We start from the raw sequence: 26,449 nt of genomic DNA on the forward strand, positions 1-26,449 counted from the left end.
CCAATTCGCGCAGCCACCGCAAGTAGCACCACCGTGTGCCGCCGTCGCACAGCCCCTGCCGCAAGCCACCTCCGTTCGCCGGCCAACTCTCTCTCCTCCTTCTTGAATTGGTTACTTTCTTAAACCCTAAGTAACTAATTATTTTAAATTAAAGTTTGTTAATTTAGATTATGTTCTTAAATTAAATTTATAATTTTTATGGTAAATATGATTTTCAGATTTGATGTTGAGATTAAAAACGAATTAATTTTCAGTTTTGATTAATTAAAATTAAATTAGGGCTTAATCATGATTTATTAGTTTGAATTATGTTTTCTTGAATTAAAGCTATGGGTTTTGTGATGTAAATTATGAATTTAAGATTATATGAATTTTATAATAAAGTTATTGATTTTCAGATTATCTAATGACATTGAAATGTTGGTTTTGATGGTTTAAAGTATGAAATTCAAGGTTTTTATGAGTTTTAATCATGATAGGTTGAGTATGAATTATTGAATTGGTTGTTTTGAGATACTAGGAACGTAGATTGACCTTGGTGAAGCTTTTAAATGAATTAATATTGCTGAAAATTTAAAGTACGATGTTTGCAAAAGTTTTCAACGAATTTCAATCACTGGTTCAATAATTATGATGCTAGGAAAGCAAATGTTCAAGTTTTGATATTGGGGAAAGTTCTAAATCTATTTAGGATGCATTTAGAATGCTTTATTATGGTTGTCAATGATTAGAAATTGATTGAGATTACTTGTTGGATTGTTTAGGCGGAGAATTCTCTTTAGGCGACTTTTGAAAGTGTTAAGGTGGCCTATCAGTTTGTTTACACAAGGTACGTACATACCTGTGTGCTTGGAATGTGTGCTAATTGTTGAAACCATGTTGCATTGTTGATGAACTTGGTTATGTTGATATCGTTGATGAATTTAGTTAGGTTGAATATTGCATGTTTAATACTGTTGGTTGGACATATTGAACCTATATTGCATTTTGAGGATTATAGCATGTTAGTATGGATGGTTGATACAAATATGTTTGATTGGGAACACTAGATTACTTTGCATATAATTCAGATCAGTGGATTGTTGTTCCCTTTTAGCTTTTTCACTACTTTATGAGGGCCGAGGACCTCATTTAGTAAGTTGAAACCTTATACCCATATACAGGGTTGATCAGTATTAAAAGAAGGATTGGAGTTAATTGGAATGAGTCTGGTTTGATGCCTTTGTGATCACATACTTAATTCCAAGATAAAAACAGTTGTAAATAAATGTGGATTGTATGCCTTATGTGATTGTTGAGTCATAACAGGGTGTCAATTTGTAAATCATGTAAAGTGAAACTGAGTAGCAATAGCTTTAGACTGTGCACGTCTAAAGTGACGGACAAACAGGAGTTGGGGTTCATGGTGGTAGCCCATGGCCTTTAATTCGGACCGGATTGATCACCGTGTCCTATTTTTATTCAAACGTTCCTCGATATCGCAGGTCATTGAGGTTACGGAGTCGCGCCCGTACCTCGTCTTCCTTAGTGAAGCATCTAGCTAGAAAACTCGGTCCATTGTCTATTTCAATTAAAATAATATTATTGTTATAAAAGTCCATTCCAGTCTAGTGTAGCCTAGCCTAGTTAAGTATGGTCGTTAAATTATCATATTTTGTCTGCCCTTGTTTATGTTCACTAGTATCATGTTAGGGTTGTTCGTTAATAGTATCATATTAGGATTATTATTGTTTTAGTATGTAGTACTCAGCTTTGCTGATTACGTGCTTTGTTTGTGTGTGTTGATCATGGCTATGCCTTATTGATCCTGTGATGACCCATCTCTGGTGAGCAGTCTCTAAGGATCAATAAGCGTTGCCCATCTACAGGTTTGAAGATGATGCATCATTGGGATCGGGATTAGAGAGCTTGTAGTTATATTTTCTTTATTAAGTGATTTGGTTTGTTAACTTAAATTTGAAATTTGTCGTACTATTCGTATTTCCTTATTTCAGTTAATTGGTTTTGGACCTAATATGTAATAAGATTATTTATGAACCTAAAAGTTAGTTTTATGTTTTCCGCTGCAAAATTCTGAATAAGCCGTACGTTTTCACACGGGCGATAATACTTTGATAATTCCCTACAGTTATATTTAAAAAGGGTTATTTTAGAAAATGGGAATTGTCGGGGTGTTACAAAGTGGTATTTTTGAGCTAAAGGTTTTACTGACATTTCGTGTCTACCTTTTTAAATTTTAGGCACCTAACTAACTAATTAGTTACATAAAAAGAATTTCGTTGAAGTAAACTACAACTAGTGAATAAATTGAAAGTTATTAGTTAGAAATGTTTGAATTTATTTTAAAATTAACTCTTGAATTACACGCTTTGAAATACGTTCTTGTTTGTGTGACTTCATGTATTTCGTTTTTTTTTAATTTAAATTAATATTTTCGTAATTATATATATAAAAAAAAAAAAAAATTTACTGCTGCTACAGTACCGTGAAAAAAAAATAATAATAATAAAAAAAATATTGTATTTATTTATTAATTATTTGTCGTTTAAATAATTATTCGTTTAAACAAATTAATTCTTATAAATCATTCTCGTTTTATTCTTTTATGCTTCAATGTTTGATATACTATGTTTATTTTGAGAGATGGGTAGCATAGGAAAGGGCATATAGAATAGAAACATTGTGTCTGCATTATGTCAACATGATTGTACTTTTGTGCCTGCTAACTGTCGTGTCTTTCCTATGCTTTGCCATTAATACATATTCTTACTTGTTGTGTATTGTGGGATCATACGGTAAGCGAGAGTACTAATTACTAACATAGAAACTATGTTTAATTGTTATAGATCACTAATCATGTCTGGCATACAAGGAAATAGAATAGGGAGCAATTCTAACCCTATTGTTCTAAGCGATGATGAAAATGAAATGGATTACGAGTCTGACATTAACAGTTACACCAGCCATGAACTTGTTCTGCGTCGAGTTTTAAGAGCAGGAGAACCTGATAGTGATGATGAAGTCCTTCGTGAATTTGATCGTGCTAGTGGGCAAACTAGGGTCGATATTTATCAAGCTGTTTTGAGACCTGAAAGCGATTCGGAGCCTGAGTTTGAGCATGAATTTGGGTTTGAGTTCGAACAAGAATTTGAGTTTGAGTTCGAGCATGAATTGGAGGTTGAACCTGAGTTTGAGTTTGAGCCTGAACATGAACCTGAACCTGAGCCTGAGCCAGAGGAAGCTAATCATCAACTTCAAGGTCTACGAAGATCCTCTAGGCCAAGAAAAGAAGCTTATTATTTTGATATGGATGACGATGATGAACTTAAATATGAGTTATTCACCCTAGAAGGTTATAGCGAATCAAAGGACAAGTCTAATGATGTTTCCCTTTAGCTTTGCTTACATATTTAGTTGTGTGTGAGAAAAATATTGGACAATCCGCCCAACCATAGTTTATGTTTATATCGTAGAACCTTTTTACTTTATTTTGAGAACAGGTGTGTGTTAATATTTAGGATTGTTATTGACATTCTTATGAGAATTAAAAGTTAGATTATTGACTATCTAAAGGATCAAAGTTTTACGGGCACGCAAGGGGAATGTTTTCTTCTTTTATTCTATCTTATTATTCGTGATGATTGAAGTTATTCCTTGTCTCTCAGTTGAATGTTTTGCATGATTGTTCATTTCGTGTGCATTTTGAATGTTGATGTGATATTGCATTGCTAGAGGATAATGTAAGTAAAGTTTTGAACCTGAATTAGAGCATATTAATTTCAGGTCGCGCTCTAGGATGGCCAATAATAGTGACCTAGCTGCTGCTATTCGCCTCTTGGCGGAAAAACTAACCCAGGAAAGAACTGAGCGTCTCGATTCTGCAGGGGACATGTTTGAAAGGCTTGCGAAAGTTAAGCCACCATACTTTAAGGGGCAGGCAGACCCCACCTTCCTTGAAAACTGGATCAGGGAATTTGAGAAACTATTTGGGGCGGTAAACTGTCCTGAGCATATGAAAGTAGGCCAAGCTGTCCTCTACCTGAAAGATGAGGCCGACCTTTGGTGGAGGGAAAATGGGACTAGACTAAGTGCTGCTGAGGGATTCAATTGGGATTCTTTTATTGTTGCTTTGAGGGGGAAGTTTTATCCTCCTTTTATGAGGAAGCAGAAAGCCCAAGAATTTATCAACCTTAGGATGGGGAATATGACCATTGCTGAATACTACAGTAAGTTTATAGCTTTGTCGAGGTTTGCACCTGAGGTGGTAGCTACTGAGGAACTAAAGGCTCAGAGGTTTGAGCAGGGGTTAACCGATGAGATCCAACTGGGATTAGGCGGGGAAACCTTTACGTCCTTAGACATTGTGTATGGAAGAGCTGCCCATATTTATGGCCTGCAGACCAGGAGGGACAAAAAGAATATTGTTGTTGGGGATAAAAGGAAAGAGTTTAATGTTGGGGGAAGTCAGGGGAACTTCAAAAGGAATAGAAATGGAAATGGGAATGGTAATGGCAATGGTAACTTTCAGGGAAGAAATAACCAGGGGAATAACTACACCAACAAAAACCAGCCTAACAGAGTGCATCACTGTAAGATGTGCAACAACAATCACCCTGGGAAGGACTGTAAGGGGGAATTGGTAACTTGCAACTACTGTCGTAAGAAGGGGCATAGAGAGTATGAGTGCTTTACAAAGCAGAAGAGAGAGCAGAATGGTAGTGGGAGTAGTAACCAAGGGAAACCAGGGTTTAACCATTCGGGGAACCAAGGTTCGAAGCCTGCTGGGGCACCAAACAACCAGGGAAACCAAAACAAACCTGCCAATGGAAACAACAATAACAACAAGGCTCCCGGAAAGCTGTTCGTAATGAGTAGAAATGAAGCTGAACGTTCTGCAGACGTAGTTTCGGGTACTTTCTCTATCAACTCCTTACCTGTTAAAACATTGTTTGATTCAGGGGCAACATATTCTTTTATTTCGACCTCTATTGTTAAAAATTTGAAGTTAGTAGATTTTGAGGCAAATGATTTTCCTGTTAGTATGCCTAATGGTGCAACAATAAGGTGTACGAAACTATTTAAGAACTTGCCTTTGAAGATAAAAGATTGCACTTTTCCATCTAATTTGATAGAATTTAGTTTGGGGGACCTAGATGTGATTCTGGGGATGGATTGGCTAAGCTTATACAAGGCCAGGATAGATTGCGAGATTCAGAAAGTAAGCCTAAAGAACCCTACTGGGAAATCAATATCATATAGACGTTTTGGGAAGTCTAGGAACTTTGGGGTGATCTCCGCATTACAAGTGAGGAAACTGGTCAATAAAGGGTGTGAACTATTTTTCTGTAGTGTCCAAGATGTGAGTAAGAAAGTTGGGGTAAAGATAGAGGATGTCCCAATCGTAAGAGAATTTGTAGGTGTATATCCGGATGAGATTCCGGGTATGCCACCGGCTAGAACCCTTGAATTTACCATAGAGTTAAATCCCGGAACCGCACCTATATCCAAAGCACCTTATAGGATGGCACCCCCAGAAATGAGTGAGTTAAAGACACAATTGCAGGACTTGTTCGACAAGGGGTACATTAGGCCTAGTGCATCACCGTGGGGAGCTCCAGTATTGTTTGTCAAAAAGAAAGATGGGAGTATGCGGCTATGTATTGATTATAGGGAGTTGAACAACGTAACAATAAAAAACAAATATCCTTTGCCTAGGATAGATGACCTGTTTGACCAGTTGAACGGGGCAAGTGTATTCTCAAAGATTGATTTGCGTTCGGGATATCACCAATTGAGGGTAGCTGAAAAAGACATTCCTAAGACTGCATTTAGGACTCGTTATGGCCATTATGAGTTTACAGTAATGCCTTTTGGGTTAACCAATGCACCCGCCATATTTATGGATCTGATGAATAGGATTTTCCATGAGTTCCTAGATAAGTTTGTGGTGGTATTCATTGATGATATTCTGATCTATTCGAGGAATGAAAAGGAACATGATGAACATTTGAGGGTTATCTTGGAGACGCTTAGGAAGAACCAGTTGTATGCAAAGTTCTCTAAGTGTGAGTTCCGTCTGGAAAAGGTAGCATTTTTGGGGCATTATGTGTCAAAGGAAGGAGTCTCTGTGGATCCTGCCAAGATTCAAGCTGTGAGTGAGTGGCCTACTCCGAAGAATGTGTCTGATATTCGGAGTTTCTTAGGTCTAGCTGGGTATTATAGGAGATTTGTGAGAGATTTCTCAAAGATAGCAAGACCCATGACCAACTTGATGAAGAAAGAATCAAAATTTGAGTGGAGCGAAAAATGTGAGGAAGCCTTCCAAATTCTCAAAGAGCGTTTAACCTCAGCACCTGTTTTAACCTTGCCTGATGGGAATGAAGGGTTTGAGGTATATAGTGATGCGTCAAAGAATGGGTTGGGGTGTGTATTACAGCAAAATGGGAAGGTGATTGCGTATGCATCGCGTCAATTGAAACCATATGAGGCTAATTACCCTACCCACGATCTAGAGCTAGCTGCGATTGTTTTCGCTTTGAAAATTTGGAGACATTACCTCTATGGGGCAACATGTAAGATCTTCACAGACCACAAAAGCCTAAAATACATTTTCACCCAGAAAGATCTCAACATGAGACAAAGAAGATGGTTAGAGTTGATCAAGGACTATGATTTGAACATCCAGTACCATGAGGGGAAAGCAAACGTAGTTGCCGATGCATTGAGTAGGAAATCTAGCCATAGTATGAATGTCTTGGTAGTGCCTGAAGAGTTGTGTCGAGACATGCAGAGACTTAGCCTGGAAATAGTAAATCTTGGGGAAACCAAAGCAAAACTGAGTGCATTATCGCTGGGGTTGTCTATATTCGAGGAGATTAGAGAAAGTCAAGCTGGGGATGAGTACTTAGAGAAAATCAAAGAAAAGATGGGTCAAGGGAAAGAAGTGGATTTCAAGATTCATGAAGATGGTAGTTTGAGGTTCAAAGGGAGATGGTGTGTACCACAGAAGTGTGAAGAACTCAAGAGACGTCTTATGGATGAGGGGCATAATACTCCATATTCTGTGCACCCTGGGGGTGACAAGTTGTACAAAGACCTGAAGCAAATCTATTGGTGGCCTAATATGAAACGGGAAGTTGCCGAGTTTGTGTCTAGATGCCTAACCTGTCAGAAAGTCAAAATAGACCACAAAAGACCCATGGGGAAAGTTCAACCTTTAGAAGTGCCTGGATGGAAGTGGGATTCCATTTCTATGGATTTTGTTACTGCCTTGCCTAGATCAAAGAACGGAAATGATACCATTTGGGTTATTGTGGACCGTCTAACAAAATCAGCCGTGTTTATTCCGATTAAAGAGACATGGAAAAAGAAACAGCTCGCAAGGACTTACATTAAGCATGTAGTGCGGTTGCATGGGGTCCCAACCGATATTATCTCAGACCGTGACTCAAGATTCCTCTCGAAATTTTGGCAAAAGGTCCAGTTGAACCTTGGGACAACTTTGAAAATGAGCACTGCTTTCCACCCTGCAACCGATGGTCAGACTGAGAGAACTAACCAAACTATGGAAGATATGTTGAGAGCTTGTGCAATTGACTTTAAGGGTAGTTGGGAAGACCATCTAGACTTGATCGAATTCTCATACAATAATAGTTACCATGCAAGCATTAAGATGGCACCTTTTGAGGCACTATATGGGAGAAAGTGTAGAAGTCCCACCTGCTGGAATGATTTCAGTGAAAATATAGTTTTGGGTACAGAATTCATTGAGGAGACTGTCAGGAATGTAAAAATGATTCAGGCTAGAATTCAAGCTGCCCAGGATAGGCAAAAGAGTTATGCTGATTTGAAAAGAAGAGATGACGAATTTGCATTAGGTGATAAAGTGTTCTTGAAAGTATCACCAACCAAGGGTGTGATGAGATTTGGGAAAAAGGGCAAGCTAAGTGCCAAGTATGTAGGCCCATATGAGATTCTGCAACGAATAGGGAAAGTAGCATACAAGTTAGCCTTGCCAATGGAGTTCGAAAAGATGCACGACGTGTTTCACATTTCCCAACTAAAGCGCTATATCCCTGATGAGCGTCATATCTTAGAGCCTGAGAGAATCCAGATTGGTAGTAGCCTCACATACGAAGAAAGGCCTGTGAAAATCCTTGATAGAAAAGTGCGTAGTACACGCAATAAGGACGTCAGCATAGTGAAAGTGCTTTGGTCGAACCACGAGTACGAAGAGGCAACGTGGGAAGCCGAAGCTGAAATGAAGATCAAGTATCCAGAGTTATTTTCTGAGGTGAGTTACGAGGGCGTAACTCGTTTTCTTTAAGGGGGTAGAATGCGATAGAAATTCGCGCTTTTTACCTATTTTTATGATATTTTATGCATTTTATGCCTATTTCTAGCAACCTTTACATGTTGATGCAAGTAAATAGATCCTCCGCATAAGAAAATGTGTTCTTGAGTATTACAAGTAACTCTTAGTTGGCAAAATAATGCACAAGAGTGGCACAAAGTACTTCTACAATAAGAGTAAGTTGAAAAGTTTGGAAAAATATGTGAATTTTCGTGTCAAGTTTCGGGACGAAACTTCTTTTAAGAGGGGTAGATTGTAATCCCCCGTAATTTTATACATTTCAGTTATATATTTTAACGTATATTTAATATATTTAAATAAGAATTTATGAATTTTGGAAATAAATATATAGTTAACGTATATTTAGTTATTACATTTTAATATTTTCAACGATTTACGAAATCGAAAATGATTTTAGAATTTTAAGTTGAAAAGAATTTGAATTACGAAAATTGATTGAATTTAGAAAACGATCCTATTCAGTTTTGGACTCGAATCATAAAAGCTAAATCCTAAGTCTAGCCCACTTGAAAAGCCCAACATCAAAACCCAAACTCAAACCCTCCCCTTCTTTCTTCTAATTCACGTGAAAGCTAGGAGGAGAAAATCAAAACCCTCCTTCACTATTCACGTAAGTTTTCAAACCCTCAAGAACTCATTCTCTCTCTCTCCTCGTCACTGCTCTCCTCCTTCACGCCGTTGCTCCAGCCGCCGGTCTCCTCGCCGCCGGTAAGTATCCTTCTCCTTCTCCTTCTCCTTCGATCCCTCCTCCTTCGTTCCTATGCTAATTTTGTTTCTTGCAAACTCCTTGCGCAAGCTAGCCGCAGCCACCATCTTCTCGCTCCTCCGCCCAACCGCGTCGCTGAGCCGCCACCCTATTGTCGCCGGTAATGATCTCCATCCTCCCTCCTTTTCTTTCTTGTTTTCTTTTTGTTATTTTCGTACTCGTTCCTCCTCCCTTTTCATGGCTGACCTTCACCAATTCGCGCAGCCACCGCAAGTAGCACCACCGTGTGCCGCCGTCGCACAGCCCCTGCCGCAAGCCACCTCCGTTCGCCGGCCAACTCTCTCTCCTCCTTCTTGAATTGGTTACTTTCTTAAACCCTAAGTAACTAATTATTTTAAATTAAAGTTTGTTAATTTAGATTATGTTCTTAAATTAAATTTATAATTTTTATGGTAAATATGATTTTCAGATTTGATGTTGAGATTAAAAACGAATTAATTTTCAGTTTTGATTAATTAAAATTAAATTAGGGCTTAATCATGATTTATTAGCTTGAATTATGTTTTCTTGAATTAAAGCTATGGGTTTTGTAATGTAAATTATGAATTTAAGATTATATGAATTTTATAATAAAGTTATTGATTTTCAGATTATCTAATGACATTGAAATGTTGGTTTTGATGGTTTAAAGTATGAAATTCAAGGTTTTTATGAGTTTTAATCATGATAGGTTGAGTATGAATTATTGAATTGGTTGTTTTGAGATACTAGGAACGTAGATTGACCTTGGTGAAGCTTTTAAATGAATTAATATTGCTGAAAATTTAAAGTACGATGTTTGCAAAAGTTTTCAACGAATTTCAATCACTGGTTCAATAATTATGATGCTAGGAAAGCAAATGTTCAAGTTTTGATGTTGGGGAAAGTTCTAAATCTATTTAGGATGCATTTAGAATGCTTTATTATGGTTGTCAATGATTAGAAATTGATTGAGATTACTTGTTGGATTGTTTAGGCGGAGAATTCTCTTTAGGCGACTTTTGAAAGTGTTAAGGTGGCCTATCAGTTTGTTTACACAAGGTACGTACATACCTGTGTGCTTGGAATGTGTGCTAATTGTTGAAACCATGTTGCATTGTTGATGAACTTGGTTATGTTGATATCGTTGATGAATTTAGTCAGGTTGAATATTGCATGTTTAATACTGTTGGTTGGACATATTGAACCTATATTGCATTTTGAGGATTATAGCATGTTAGTATGGATGGTTGATACAAATATGTTTGATTGGGAACACTAGATTACTTTGCATATAATTCAGATCAGTGGATTGTTGTTCCCTTTTAGCTTTTTCACTACTTTATGAGGGCCGAGGACCTCATTTAGTAAGTTGAAACCTTATACCCATATACAGGGTTGATCAGTATTAAAAGAAGGATTGGAGTTAATTGGAATGAGTCTGGTTTGATGCCTTTGTGATCACTTACTTAATTCCAAGATAAAAACAGTTGTAAATAAATGTGGATTGTATGCCTTATGTGATTGTTGAGTCATAACAGGGTGTCAATTTGTAAATCATGTAAAGTGAAACTGAGTAGCAATAGCTTTAGACTGTGCACGTCTAAAGTGACGGACAAACAGGAGTTGGGGTTCATGGTGGTAGCCCATGGCCTTTAATTCGGACCGGATTGATCACCGTGTCCTATTTTATTCAAACGTTCCTCGATATCGCAGGTCATTGAGGTTACGGAGTCGCGCCCGTACCTCGTCTTCCTTAGTGAAGCATCTAGCTAGAAAACTCGGTCCATTGTATATTTCAATTAAAATAATATTATTGTTATAAAAGTCCATTCCAGTCTAGTGTAGCCTAGCCTAGTTAAGTATGGTCGTTAAATTATCATATTTTGTCTGCCCTTGTTTATGTTCACTAGTATCATGTTAGGGTTGTTCGTTAATAGTATCATATTAGGATTATTATTGTTTTAGTATGTAGTACTCAGCTTTGCTGATTACGTGCTTTGTTTGTGTGTGTTGATCATGGCTATGCCTTATTGATCCTGTGATGACCCATCTCTGGTGAGCAGTCTCTAAGGATCAATAAGCGTTGCCCATCTACAGGTTTGAAGATGATGCATCATTGGGATCGGGATTAGAGAGCTTGTAGTTATATTTTCTTTATTAAGTGATTTGGTTTGTTAACTTAAATTTGAAATTTGTCGTACTATTCGTATTTCCTTATTTCAGTTAATTGGTTTTGGACCTAATATGTAATAAGATTATTTATGAACCTAAAAGTTAGTTTTATGTTTTCCGCTGCAAAATTCTGAATAAGCCGTACGTTTTCACACGGGCGATAATACTTTGATAATTCCCTACAGTTATATTTAAAAAGGGTTATTTTAGAAAATGGGAATTGTCGGGGTGTTACATCAGAGAAAGGTCGTCATTGACACTTGTGCATGGTCCTCTGATCAAAGACAAAGTAGTGGCAAAAATCGAGCCGTAAAAGACTAGCTCAAAACCACGAAAGCAGAAGGTCGCAAGACAATGGTCCGTCTGAACACGTTGTCAGCCCACGTTCAGGCTACAACTAAATTCGAGCATCCCTCGAAAGAATTCTCTCTTGCAAGAACAAATAAAAAGAAATTCTCAAAAGAAATCACAAAGAACCAAAGAAATAGGAACTTGCCCATCTTCAGTTGGCAAGATCGCGTCACAAACCACGCGAGTCCCCAAATCGAAAAAACAAATTCAGGGATGTCCACCCTTACCGGACAGGGCTCGCCCACCTTCAGCGGGCGGGGTCTGCGTCACTAGCCGCGCAGGTCCTCAGTTTTCCAAAAATGAAGTCTTCAAAAACAAAATGAAACAGGCTCGCCATCTTCAGCCGGCGGGGTCTACGGCGCAAACCACGTAGGTCCTTATTTTCAAAAAATAAACACAAAACAAATTTCAAAATAGATTCGTCCACTTCTATCGGACGGGGTGTCCACCCTTAGCGGACAGGTTCGCCATCTTTAGCCGGCGGGGTCTACGTCACAAGCCGCATAGGTCCTTATTTTCAAATATTCAAAAACAAGATTCGTCCACTTTTTCGGACGGGGCGTCCACCCTTAGCGGACAGGCTCGCCATCTTTAGCCGGCGGGGTCTACGTCACAAGTCGCGTAGGTCCTTAGTCGCTACAGCGATAACTTTTTCTGGTTTTCTCTTTTCCAAAAAATTAAAAGGATTGGTTTTCCGTTTTTTCCAAAAAAGAGCGATGTGCTAGATTTTCCTTCGTTTTACGTCCCATAAAAACAAGGGGGTTTTCTCGTTTAAATAGCCTTGAAAATGAGAATCTTTAAAAACATTTTTACCTCGTGATAAGGCTTGGCCAGGCCCAATTACACTTTATAGCTTTGATTTCGAAGACATCTGTAGCTACTCCCAATGACAAAGTGAGGGAGTTTCTACGCACCTTTAGATCCTTCCAATGACAAAGTGAGGAAGTTTCTATACTATCAGTTGACAAATCCCAATGACACGCGAGGGATATGTCGACACTTCAAAGTGATGACCCTTAAGTCAAATGTTATCACTCGGGGGCTCGTGAGACCCTCGCAAAACAGGTCACATACACCATGGCTTGTGTGACGCACTCCGTCTAGTACTTTGACCATCGTCTTACTCCAAGACTCAGTCAAAGTGGGGGCTAACTGTAGACACCTACTTTTGTCCCCATTCCCGAAAGGGAAAGGTTCGATGATGAGAACATAAATCTCCACTTGACAACGCATCTCCTATAAAATAACGAATCTCAATTCCCCTTTTCATTTCACCCGAAACCTGCTATTTATGGAAACCTGCTAAAAATAGTAACTACCGTAAAGGGTAGCTTCTAAAAGTGGCAAGTCATAAAAGATAGAAACCTGTCAGAATTAGGTGTTGCACTCCAACATAAATCCTAAATGAGATAGAAAACTGTGAGAATCCTATTCCTAATATGATTTGGAAATAAGAGTTACGTATTAATTAAAATCCTAACGAGCCTAGAGCTCGTAACGGGCTCAGACGCATTCCGTCATGAAATTGATACGCACTAAAAGACTCGATTAAGTCTCAAACACTACGAATTTCAGGAATCCGAATCTGACTAAGAAAACAAGCCCAGACCCTATTTTCAACGCCTGGCTCTGGGCGCCGAAATCTTCGGCGCCCAGGCCTGGGCGCTGAAAATACCTGGGTACACTAGTAGAAAAACATTAATTTGCTGCCATGACTTAGCTGCGTTAATCAATTAACGCCTCTAACTAAATGAGAAATTCGAGGAATTAGTTAAAAAAATAACACTTTGCGGCGTTATCTTCGATTATGACGCAGCGAATTATTAAAAAAAAAAATCTGGCGGCGTCTATCCTTTAACGCCGCAAATTCGGAGCTTCTTTCTTTCTTTCTTTCTTTCTTTTGGCTTGTCTTCACTTCACAAAAACACCAGCACCTTCTTCTTCCTTCGTACGATTGACTGACTCTGACCTACTTTCTTCACCATCGAATTTCGCCGGGAAACTTAAGCTCCGCCACCGCCGTGGTCATTCGAACTCATCTCTGCCGCCGCCGTTCTCACTTGGGGTACATTATGCTTCCACTGGCTCCTCCTCATCCTTGCCTTTTTTTTGTTCAATTGCTCTATTCCCCCTCATTTCAGTCTCTCAATTTACATGAATTGTGTTTGAATTATCTAATTATTGCTCTCTTGCTCTGTCCTCTCCTCTCTTCTCTCCCGCTGAAACTGTAAATTAATTAACCCTAATTTTCAATGTCGAATTTTGGCTTAAAAGAACCTTAAAAATGCTTTAAATTTATCTCTGATTGTATCCTACAAATTTGGTGTTGGTTCAGGCTCGAGACTAAGAAACCTGAAATTTTTGTTCATGGGTTTTGCTTAGGTTTTAAACTAAATTTAAGATTTCACTGTAATTCGTTCCTTGGTGTAACACGTTGTATTTGGGTTTGTAGATTCAAGATTTGCTTGTCAACTTTTTGAACATTGTGGTGAGTTTTGACACTGATTTTGGTGGAATTCGGGTTGTTTATCGCTCTGGCGTTGGTGAGGCTCGTGGTGTCGAGCTTCGTAATGTTATGGAAGCCATGGATGTAAGTTTCTGTTTGTTCAATGCAGTGAGATGTTGTTATGTGCTATTTAATTCTTTATTCTTAACTAACTGAGTGTATGAATGTATGATGATATTCATTAGCAAACTCGCTAAATTTAGTGTATGATTTGAGTATTCCATGGCTAACTTGAGGATTCATTTAGCTGCCATTTCCTAGAATTTATAGTTTTCAATTGTCATTTTCCCAGGTGCTAGGAATACTTGATTATGGGCTTGCAAGGACCGCTGACTTATTCATCAAGCATGTCATTGCTCCTGCAGTGAAATTTAACTCCCCTGTTTCGTTTCTGGAAGAATCTAGTGGTAGCTTGGTCGAGAGCAGTGACAAAATCTTGAAGATAGTCTCAAGTCTAGAGCCGAAGGTAACATCAATGATATAAATACTCGTATAATAAATTTGGTCCCTTTTCACTCAAGAAATTGTATGTATATTGAGTGCCAAAGCAGACAAGCAAGATATAAGAAATCAGGAAGAGCATTAAAGAATTTGGTGATTGGTAAATTTTAATTAGTCAGTAACACACTAAAACATTAGACTACGTTATTCAAGGAAAAGAACGCAGCATGCTATAGCCTGTTAGATTAACCCCTTTTTTTGATGTAGACAGATGACATTGATAGCGATGCTCTATTCTCAAGAATGACGATAGTTGTTAAGTTTATCCACCAGTATATATGTCTTGAAAATGGTCCTTGGATGCGTTGTTTCGGAAGGTTGCGTGGCCAAGAATGTCTGAGCTTATTATTTCTAACTTCCTCTCAAAGGTAAACACTTCAGCTTTGTCATCCATGTTTCGTTTATGCTCAACTTCACTGCATGCATCATGTAAATACTTTTTTCCATGTATGTTGATAGCTGGTTGGTGTGGGACGTGGGGGGGGGGGGGGGGGGGGCTGATGTTCACCTGATACCCTATCTCTAGGTTTGATTGCTTAAGATCTTCAACGCGAATTCATAGTTTTCGTTGGTCTTTTGTTTTTATTTCTTTAAGTGTAGTCTGACCTCTCTTTGCAGTGTTGAATCTTTTGTATTCTGTATTCTCAGGTTGTCCCTGATGATGCTTCAAAGTTAGTTGATTTTCAGAAGATCATGAACTCTTCTTCTGAATTTGAGATTGTTTTACAGGAGATTATGTTCATTTCCAAATCTGATAAGAATGATGAAAGATTAAGCAACTTTGCTGATAACGTGGAGGTACACTTTGCTGTGAGGAAAAAGAGAGAAATGCTGGCAAATGCTAGACAGTTGATTCTACGATGTGACTTTACTGTTCCAGAAGTCAACTCTCATTCAACCTGTCTTATATCTTTGTGCTCATCTGCTGGAATTACGTACTAACAATTAGCTCTCAGGAGTTTAGCAGCAAAGGACCTAAGTTCGGAAATAACAGATACACTGATTGTGCTGTCAATTTGCTATTTTCGTCAGAGAAGTGTATAGTGTCCCTTGCTGCTTGTCAGTTGATGAAGTTGGTGCATCAAACACTTCAAGTAAGATAGTTATTTCTGGCTATTATTCTGACTTGTTCACTTGTTTATATTAATCATTATTTATAATCACACTAAGCTTTCATTTTGACAAATTATGGTGGAATTGTACCTAACAGTGGTTTTTGTGATGTTAAGGTATCACAACTAGTATGTTTTCTCAATGTGATACATGGATCATTCTGATTAGCGGATAAACCCCATGAAATTTTAAACTTGACATGTTTAAGAGTTACTTCACATGAACATTTTGCTTCACCATTTTATCACAGTTATACCTACTATCCTGAGTCCCTGACTCTGGGCAGGATTGATATCTTGCTGATTGCATGTTATAAGACGGCATATATGACTTCTTGATAATTCTTGTGTGTAGGATGTTTGTTTGTCATCCCCAAGAGTGGCGTTGGAATTCTATCATGCTGCAAGGGATGTTCTGTTGCTGTATGAAGCTACCATTCCAATCAAGGTATTCATGTCGTGGAGTTTTTAAATCATTGATGTGAGAACTTCTGCATCACTAATGACCATTACATGCCTACAAGTATGCTCACTTTTAGGAAGCAATGCTTTTTTCTTGAAGTATGCTCACTTTTAGGAAGCTTCATTTGCAAATACTGTTATTAGGATTAGGTTATGGTTCTTGGCTTCCTATTGGAGTATGCTCACTATTCATGTCATCTTTTTATTCTATTTTGAGATCTCTGCCTGTGTAGTTTGCATACTAATTGTTGAGCTCCTTGTCACTATTTAGTCATAAAAATTAATGACCCTTTCTTTCCCTTTTGTTTACAGAGCTATGGGGGGTTTTTGTGCTGTTACATATCTAAGTTTTGCCCACAAGGGTTAAAGCAAGTCCTTGTAACAGGCGGAATTCCATCAATTAAGGATGGATGTAATGCAGATGCCGTATATCATGCATGCTTTGAAAAGATTGTGCGACAAAATGAGAAATATTATGCGACAAAATTATATACCGTAATTCTTTAGTCTTCCCAATTTCTTCTTTTCTTTGTTCGTTCCCTTAATTCCTCTGTTTTACACAGGCTTGAGAGAGCCTGGGATCTGTAGTGCAGCAGCTACCCCCAACTAAGCCCCCTGTGAGAATGACATATGTCAGACGTAAGAGGAAGGATAAATCAGGAATTACAACTTAATGGTGTCAGCATTCTGTTAGAAAATACCGTGAGCAGCAAGTTGGTGATTGTCACGCATGAGAGAGGAGTTGTCAGAGCTAGCACTATAAATAAGGCAGGAGCCGTAAAAGAATGTTATGTGATATATTCTGTCTTTTTCTTGTCCTTCTACCTCAGTTGTATGCACCATTGGTGATTTAATAGCTTCAAATACAACTATTTCTATCCTAGCCTTAATATTATTACCTTTGTTTCTGGGTACAGATTTGCATCCACTAATTCCATAACAAACTTGGAGTTGGTGGAAAAACCTGACTCCTTGGTAGGAGTTCGACCTGCTGTTTCTGGAGATGGAACTGCGTTAGAAGTACTCATTAAGTGGGATAACCTGCCAGATTATGAGGCAACTTGGGAAGATTTCCTTGCCGTCCAGACCAGATTTCCGGCTTTTCACCTTGAGGACAAGGTGACTCTATTATTTACTTGGTATGACAATTATTTGCTTGAAACTTTGATGGATGGCAGTTTGATAATTGGGGGGGTTTCAACACGAACCCACTATATGCGATACTTTGGTATCTTTGGCAATTAAATAATATCCTTGTTTTGTTTACCTTAATATTGATCTATGATCATGTCCTATTTCCCTATATGATATTTAATATTCTAGACCAATCAAATAAGCTTTAAATTTATTTTGTTGACAGTGGACAAGGGAGACAAAGTTCCCACATGCTGTATGGAAGGCTGGTCATGGTCTAATTGCTCTTCTTTTGTGAAACTTTGATGTTGTTAATAATATATGGCTTGAGCCCTTTCCTGGGAGGTTAGTTATTTTGTAACCTTATTTTCTTTTGCTGATATATTTTCCACTTTTTACGGGAAAGCTTGCGAAGTTGCAATTTTTAAAGAATATGATTTAACAATGACGATAGTTAGAACTCAGACACAGTTGTCTCTTTGAATGAAAACTCATCTATAGCTTGTGAGTTGCTATCGGTCTAAGTAACCTAATATTAAGTATATTAAACATTTAAAGAGTTTAGAATACCAATCTAAGTTCACGGGTTAGAGTTGGGAGCAAAAACGACTATAATAGTCAAAATATGACCTATAATGATCAATAAAGCCTTACACGCGCATAACTTAACCAAAGTAGATGAGAATGAGTCTAAGTAACCTAATACTAAGTATATTAAACATTTAAAGGGTTTAGAATACCAATCTAAGTCCACGGGTCAGAGTTGGGAGCAAAAACGACTATAATAGTCAAAATATGACCTATAATGATCAATAAAGCCTTAAACGCACGTAAGTTGACCAAAGTAGATGAGAATGAGTCTAAGTAACCTAATAATATATTAAACATTTAAAGGGTTTAGAATACCAATCTAAGTTCACGGGTTAGAGTTGGGAGCAAAAACGACTATAATAGTCAAAATATGACCTACAATGATCAATAAAGCCTTAAACGCGTATAACTTGACCAAAGTAGATGAGAATGAGTCTAACTAACCTAATACTAAGTATATTAAACATTTAAAGGGTTTAGAATACCAATCTAAGTTCACGGGTTAGAGTTGGGAGCAAAAACGACTATAACATTCAAAATATGACCTAAAGCCTTAAACGCGCATAAAACAACTTTTTAGATCATCTAACCGAACATAACTAATTTTATGATATATATATATTATTTTGTTAGGTTTGCATTTCAATGAGTGGAGATCCTTTCACCGATGAGCAAATTGATGAAATACGAGACAAATGGGCATCATACTTCACCGAACATTGTGTGTAATTAACGCTTCATTGATCTCTTCTTGTGGATGTTTCGTGCTACTAAAATCATATATAATTGCCTTATTATATTTTTGGTGCAATTTTGTAACGTACGAAGTGTAAAAGATATAGTTATTATAGATTTGAAACTATTTAGGTGGTTTATTTTTTTAAACATATATATGATGGTTAACTTATATGTAAAAATCAATGTTTCGGAAAGTTATTGGTGGTTGATGACACTTTTGAACGTTGTATAAATGTGGCGTGAGTACAGGTCTACATTTTTGGGATTGTTGAGTATACGAAATATATATTATTTATTAAAAAAATATATTATTTATTCGCGGCGTATAAACTTCTGCCATTTTACCAAAGTTTGAGGCGTTCAGGTAGAAACGCCGCAATTCAATTCAAATATTTTGAGGCGTTTTTCCCTAATTACGCCGCAAATGAATGATTGATTTGAGGCGTTTTTTAACGCCGCAAATCAATACAATTCATTTGCTGCCACTCTATTTGCTGCTACGCCTAAAACGCCGCAAATCAATATAAAAGTGACGCCTCAAATCAATATTTTTCTACTAGTGGTACGTGTTTTTTCCTAATTCTTTGTGGATTAGAACTCTGCAATTCTATATTTCCACGAACTCTTCCCTATAAATACAGCCCCAAATTTGACGTGAAACACACAACACACAATTCATATTCTGAGTATTGACTCCAACCCCTAGCCTAAGCCTCACGCTGCGAAATTATTCACGCGTTCTGTCGCAATCGATCCATAAATCGAACAGAACGTATCCTGTCCCACAATTGAGATTCGTTAAATAAAAAGGAGAAATAGCAAAGTCAAAGTGGTTAGTTTTCTGAGAACCGTGACGCACCTCTCAAGGGTGCGTCGTAATGTGTCCCTTTTCGATGATTTAATCGCTTTCCTCGCCCTTTTTATGAACTGTTAAACTAACTAAACCTGATTGTTCTATCACGCCTAACAAATATAATATTTTTGGGAAATTGGATTATCATGCTAGGTCCCTTAATACTATTTAAATCAGATAATCATGATCGATCTAGTATTATATGTTGCATATTGCTAAAATCAACTCAGATTAGTTTAATAGTTAACGCATGTCCCTTCAATTATTTATGCTGAGCTAGTAAGGATATCCTGCCTCTAGAGTTATCAACGAGCAAAGTACTCCTCTCGGTAGTTACAGTCCCCCGAACCCTCAATCTCTACCTTGCGGGTGTATGTTGATAGATCCCCACACCAGGGATCACAAGGGAACCTACGGCCGTCGTGGTCAAACATAATTGCACTCCCTTTATGTCACGATAACCGGGTTTTGTCAGTTTTTCTCATTGTTGTTAAAAACTGAATGGCGACTCCTATATTACTAGTCAATTGGGTGTAAACTCACAGGAAATCCAATTACACTTGATTGAATAAAAAGAATCGTCACACCCACGAGGGACGAGGTCACGCATTAGCCTCGTGCTTTTTCGACCCCCTCACAGCCTGCTGTTGTTAAAAGAAATGTAAGCTCTCGCGGAGATCGTCTCCGGAACAATGTATGGGTTAGGAAGGCTCAGCCGCCTGTAGAAACAGTGACTAGTCTAGTTGATGATAATAATCCTTCTCCCACCATTGTCTGTGCCCTTGAGGCTGAGCGGGCTATAACTGAGAATGTTTCTGAAGCCTTGGCATCTTTGGACGTTAGTGTCCAGGAGCCGCGCGGTTCTTATGGAGATTGATATTGGGGTAGCGCAGAAGACTGTGGGGGTGGATCCTGCGAACATTGCCCTCTACAAGACTTTATTTGATGATCCGGAAGAACTAGAGTAGTGTAGTTCTGTGAGGGGGTCGAAAAAGCGCGAGGCTAATGCGTGACCTTGTCCCTCGTGGGTGTGACGATTCTTTTTATTCAATCAAGTGTAATTGGATTTCCTGTGAGTATACACCCAATTGACTAGTAATATAGGAGTCGCCATTCAGTTTTTAACGACAATGAGAAAAACTGACAAAACCCGGTTATCGTGACATAAAGGGAGTGCAATTATGTTTGACCACGACGGCCGTAGGTTCCCTTGTGATCCCTGGTGTGGGGATCTCTCAATATACACCCGCAAGGTAGAGATTGAGGGTTCGGGGGACTGTAACTACCGAGAGGAGTAATTCGCTCGTCGATAACTCCAGAGGCAGGATATCCTTACTAGCTCAGCATAAATAATTGAAGGGACATGCGTTAACTATTAAACTAATCTGAATTGATTTTAACAATATGCAACATATAATACTAATTCGATCGTGATTATCTGATTTAAATAATATTAAGGGACCTAGCATGATAATCCGATTTCCCAAAAATATTATATTTGTTAGGCGTGATAGAACAATCAGATTAGGTTAGTTTAACAGTTCATAAAAAGGGCGAGGAAAGCAGTTAAATCATCGAAAAGGGACACATTACGACGCACCGTTGAGAGGTGCGTCACGGTTCTCAGAAAACTAACCACTTTGACTTTGCTATTTCTCCTTTTTATTTAACGAATCTCAATTATGGGACAGGATACGTTCTGTTCGATTTATGGATCGATTGCGACAGAACGCGTGAACAGTTTCGCAGCGAGAGGCTTAGGCTAAGGGTTGAGTCAATACTCAGAATATAATTATGTGTTGTTGTGTGTTGTTTCACGTCGAAACTAGGGGCCTATTTATAGGGAAGAGTTCGTGGAAAGATAGGATTACATAGTTCTAATCCACAAAGAATTAGGAAAAGAGACGTACCCAGGTATTTTCAGCGCCCAGGCTTGGGCGCCGAAGATTTCGGCGCCCAGAGCCAGGCGTTGAAAATAGGGTCTGGGCAGTTTTGTTTAATCAGATTCGGATTCCTAAAATCCGTAGAGTTTGAGATTAATTCGAGTCTTTTAGCGCGTATCAATTTTGTGACGGGATGCGTCTGGGCCCGTTACGAACTCTAGGTTCGTTAGGATTTTAATTAATACGTAACTCTTATTTCCGAATCCTATTAGGAATAGGATTCTCGCAGTTTTCTATCTCATTTAGGATTTATGTTGGAGTGCAACACCTAATTTTGACAGGTTTCTATCTTTTATGCTTTGCCACTTTTAGACGCTACCTTTTACGGCAGTTACTATTTTTAGCAGGTTTCCATAAATAGCAGGTTTCGGGTGAAATGAAATGGGGAATCGAGATTCGTTTATTTTATAGGAGATGCGTTGTCAAGTGGAGTTTTTATGCTTTCATCATCGAACCTTTCCCTTGCGGGAACGGGGACAAAAGTAGGTGTCTACAAGTTCTTGCTAGGGTGTAGGTTCCCTTTATTTATTTCAGTTGTGTTTTTTTTTTTCATTTCTTAGCACTTTGTTTTCCTTCTTATTATTTTTCAATAAAGGCGTATTTTATTTTTTCATTTTTTGTTTCTCCTCCTTTTTTATATTTTTATATGTCTAACACTTTTTGCACAATTTATATATGTTTTTTTTTTTCTTTTGATTGGACCGAATCCTTGGTAAGGATTGCCTACGTATCTTGCCAGAATCAGGTCGCGCGTAGTTCTAGGTAGAATAAGTTCTAGGATGCCAGATTTTAATAGATATGCCCTGAGGTGGTAGCATATTACTTAATCGGTCAAATGAGTGAAGTATTATCATTATTTTCGTCTGCCGTTCTTTTTTGTTTGCCGTAAGTAGCGTAAAAAAAATGAAATTCGACTACTTTTTATATGGCTATATTTTTTGTCTAACATATTTGGATACGTGCTGTACCCCCCAAGTGTTCGTTATTTTTCCGTTATATGCGGATAAAATGACGAGCACTTCTAAAAAATTTGGGCAGGCAGAGAGTTTCAACGCCTGGGTTGGGGCGTCAAAGATTTCGGCGCCCAGCCCTGGGCGCTGAAAATGATTTCTGGCGGTCGTTTTTGACGCTTTGCTTCACGTGTTCTTGCATTTATTTCTTTTTTTCGTTTTAGTGCTATGCCTTTTTTACTTTTATAAAAATTGATTTTGAGGCTATTTCGGAGGCTTTTTTTGACTATTAGCGTGAGATGCATTTTTGTCCGGATTATTTTTTTCTATCCGTGACACGAAACGGCTTTGAAAACGGAGTTAGGGTGTGGAAGATATGAAGATCTTTGTGTAGGCTTTTGGGTGGGTTGAGGTGCGCGTCGTTTTTGAAGGATTTGACGGGGTTGCATTTTATTAATTCCCTTTTTAAGCAACATTTGCATTTGTTTTGGATTTTGATTTCTTCGATTTCTTTGGGTTGCATGGATTGACTTTTATGATGACACTGGTTGACCTATTATGTTTTGGGGCTATGAAGGGGATGATGCGGTTTATTTTGTGGGTTTCGGGAATTGGTTCCCATGGCACTATTTCAAGACCGAGTGGGCCTCGTTTGTTGGGCCTAGAGTGGGCCGCCTCTTTATTTTTGTATCTTGCAAGTACATTTGGTGCTTACTTAGTGTTAGAATAAAGTTTTAGGAGAAATATTACGCCTTTATTAATTTGGAAAGTTAGGAAAACACACTGAAATAATCTTGACCTATATTCTAAGGGGTCTTAGGACCCTCTAAAGTCTTTATTATTTTTCTACCAATCTAAAGAACTACTAGGCGCTTTTTATTAGGGTGCTCTATGTGGCTCAAGCCTTGGGTTTAGTCTCGTAAAATTTCGGTCCTTCACCGGTACTCATCTTGAATTCTATTCCTTTTGCATTGACCCATTGATATGTCTTCACCCATCCGTTCTCGATCTCTTCTAGTGTTGATGCAGGAGCGATTAACCGGGTTGGATCGAAACCTTCACCTTGTAAAGCTAGGGCAGTCGTCACAGTCTCGTCCTCCATAGGCCTCGATTCGTTAAACAATGTCCATAGAGCCTGGTCGTCCAATATTTCAGTTGTTTTAGTCTTGGTGAGGTGGGGTGCCTCATCCAAGGTGTGGCAGTCATGGAAAACTTCAAATCTGGACCAAGTTTCAGTAAAGAGGTCCTGGCCCGATTCTTGAGACAGGTAGATATCTTCAGCATCATCATCCCACACACCGCATACTTCTCTCTCGATTCGATCCATAGGGACCACAGCGAGTGGTGCACTTTGAGGTGTAATGTACACCGTAGGGTCGAAATTCTCATTTTCTGGTAGGTCGAGAGAGATGTGACAAGAGTCGAGTGGGCTCTTGTCGTTGTTGGGTTTGCCGACGTTGGGGAGAGGTTTTATTTCCTCTATCATATCCTGGATCGTGTTTTTTAGGTTCCAGCAGTTTTCTGTGTCATGCCCATTTCCTTGATGGAACTTGCAATAAGTACCTTCGACCCAATATTTGCTCTTGACAGGAGGGTCACGGGTGGGGCCTATAGGTCTCAACTTTCCTTGATTGGTTAGTCTTTCGAAGGCTTGTACCAAAGTCGACCCGAGTGGGGCAAACTTTCTATTTCGGGTCCACCTTCCCGGGCTCCTTCGGGTTACATCATGGACCTTTTGGGCTTGGGGCGTGGGGCTCCTGCGGGAGGTGCTACTCTTGTATGCAGGTTTGCTTTGTACTGTTTTTGTGGGGTCATCCTCGATCTTTATTCCCATATTATAAACCCTCTTGAAGGTATCAAGGCTCAAGTATCTAAGATGTTGTTTGTAAGTTGGGTCCAGATTGTCAATGAATTTTTGGGCTAATTCGGTTTCAGGAGGCCAAATGACCAGTAATGCAAAATGTTTGGCTTGTGCAGCCGCTAAGGATTCGTTTTCCATTTTTAGTTGGTTCACGAGCAGGGTGGTTCACGAGCAGGGTCATTTGGGTTATTTGGTTCTGTAGCTCTTCTATAGACATGTTTGAGGGTGCGAATCGAGTTTGGGGGAGCGGAGATCCTTGAAATGGGGAATGACGGACGGAGCTTGGAGTCACTAAACCTGGTGTTGGCGATATATCTTCGAGACGTACTAACCTTTGATTTCCCGATCGGCACCAAGTGGCAGGACCCAAAGTTTCAAGCATTACTTAGTCTAGACTTTGACTCTCTCTATTGGTTTTTCGCTCTTTCTTTTGTTGGTACACTTTTTAGTTCTTTCTTTTGGTCATTCTTTTGGATTTTCGAAACACTTGCCCGTGTGACATTCATAATTATTAGCATGTTCGGTTTTGGTGCCGAGCATTGTCGTCGTAGGAGGCCTAACAACGACGCAAAGAGTTATTCTTTTTTATGAGTCTCTTTTAGAATCGAGTGCTTTTCGTACGCCCTCGCAGCAACTTTTTACGAACGATTTTTTTTTTTGCTACGTATGTTTTTCTTATGCGCGGGCACCGAGGCTGTTGTGCCTGACCAAAAGGACAGGCAGCAACTTCAGCGCCCAGCGTAGGGCGTGAGAAATTCTGGCGCCCAGCCAGGGGCGTTGAAAATGCGTCCCTGGCTGGTTCTCGTTTTCTGTTTGCGTCTACTTTTGTTTATGCGACTTCGATTTTGCGTGCTTGCCTAATAACGTCCTTTACGCATTGTGCAGCGTTTGTGGGATTCGTTACAGGCCATCCCGAGCGTCGCTTATTTTTGTGGCGATCGTTCGGGTTTGCGGAACACGTATTTCGGTATAACTCTTTGGAAAATTAGTTTATGAATGTTTGGGCAATTTTTAAGGTCGTTGGTTTTTCTAGGATAGTTTGTCACACGCAATCATATATTTCGCTACACATAACTAACATTCCATCATGAGGCAATAATAATATGTCATGTAGTTTATGATAGGATTCTATGGGTAGTTATTTGCGCCTGGCTTGGTACCGCTTCTATCGCAGATCCACCACATGCCCCGGTCGGGGTAGTGCTTTCAACAGACGAATTTCGTCCCAGAAGGCCAACCCGCAAGTGCAAGCCAAGGGGGCATGCTGGCGAGAGGGACCTAGTGGGCGAGCGATTGGGTTTGGGACGGGTGTACTACTATCGAAAGGGCCGAGTGGACAACATTCGAAGCGTATGCACCCCCCGGTTGGCGATGGGTATCCATAGTGTAATAGCCCTAATTTTTGAAATCCGTAATTAAGTATTAACTATTATTATTTTTAATTTAAAGCTGCTCTTAATATTGCTTAAAATTTTTTTTTGAGAATATGACTATTGTTAAGATAATATTTTTCATTTTTGATTCAATAGTGTGAAAAATCTGATTTATGAGCTTTAATATAAAATTACAATATTACCCTTATTACTTAAAATCGATGTCATATTCTTTATAGTTTTTCCTATTCATGATTCGTGTCTAGTGGAGGATTTGCCACCACTTGCATAGTTGCATTGTTATCATAATATCATGCATGATGATCATCATCCTCATCCTTTCATTACCTCCCTACATTTAAAAAAAAAAAAAAAAAAAAACAACTAAGTTGATGAAATGGAAAAGGTCTCGCATCCTTCTGTTCGGTTTTATACCGATGCCTTGTTCCACAAATTCTTATACCACACGTTCATATTTTGGCCATAGTTCCTTCATGAAAGTTGTAGACCTTAAAAGGCTAATAAATTTAGCCTCAAGAATCACTCAATTTGGAGCTGTATTGTGGGAGATACGCCCTCTTCTTGTCACTACTGCTGCAGTTGTTGTTTTCAGAACTAGCTTCTGTTTGTGAAGTTTTGAAGATCTTGCGCTAATTTTTCCCTTCTTGTTTCTAAACAAAACATTTAAATCTCTTTGCGTAGATGAGTTTAGGCTCAAACATCACTCAATTTGGAGCCGTATTTTAGGAGATATGCTCTTCTGAAATCAGTCGTTGCTGCTGGCTACGAGTTGTTGTTGAT

The 26,449-nt window shown here is 38.8% G+C and overlaps 1 protein-coding gene and 1 long non-coding RNA gene across 5 annotated transcripts; both read left to right on the forward strand.

Moving 5' to 3' along the window:
- The first annotated feature begins 9,135 nt into the window (after positions 1 to 9,135).
- Positions 9,136 to 11,391, forward strand: LOC130467065 (uncharacterized). Its single transcript, XR_008927227.1, has 4 exons — positions 9,136 to 9,240; positions 9,345 to 9,441; positions 10,096 to 10,160; positions 11,165 to 11,391. It is a non-coding gene; the product is annotated as an uncharacterized lncRNA (long non-coding RNA).
- Positions 11,392 to 13,626: 2,235 nt separating this feature from the next.
- On the forward strand, positions 13,627 to 18,902 carry LOC110778213 (centromere/kinetochore protein zw10 homolog). Of its 4 annotated transcripts, none has more exons than XR_008927228.1 (7): positions 13,627 to 14,214; positions 14,423 to 14,596; positions 14,839 to 14,999; positions 15,280 to 15,725; positions 16,099 to 16,191; positions 16,518 to 17,344; positions 17,566 to 17,687. XR_008927228.1 is itself a non-coding variant. In XM_056835536.1 (5 exons), the coding sequence occupies exons 1-4, from the start codon at positions 14,200 to 14,202 to the stop codon at positions 15,404 to 15,406; spliced, it is 396 nt and encodes a 131-aa protein (XP_056691514.1). In that variant the 5' UTR covers positions 13,631 to 14,199; the 3' UTR covers positions 15,407 to 15,725; positions 18,564 to 18,902. The 4 variants fall into 4 exon arrangements, 1 of the variants encoding a protein (XP_056691514.1); XR_008927230.1 differs by having other exon boundaries at positions 14,843 to 14,999; XR_008927229.1 differs by having other exon boundaries at positions 16,518 to 17,324; positions 17,566 to 17,685.
- Positions 18,903 to 26,449: the final 7,547 nt, after the last annotated feature.

Source organism: Spinacia oleracea, chromosome 2 (genome assembly GCF_020520425.1).
Source record: "Spinacia oleracea cultivar Varoflay chromosome 2, BTI_SOV_V1, whole genome shotgun sequence".
Lineage (NCBI taxonomy): Eukaryota > Viridiplantae > Streptophyta > Magnoliopsida > Caryophyllales > Amaranthaceae > Spinacia > Spinacia oleracea.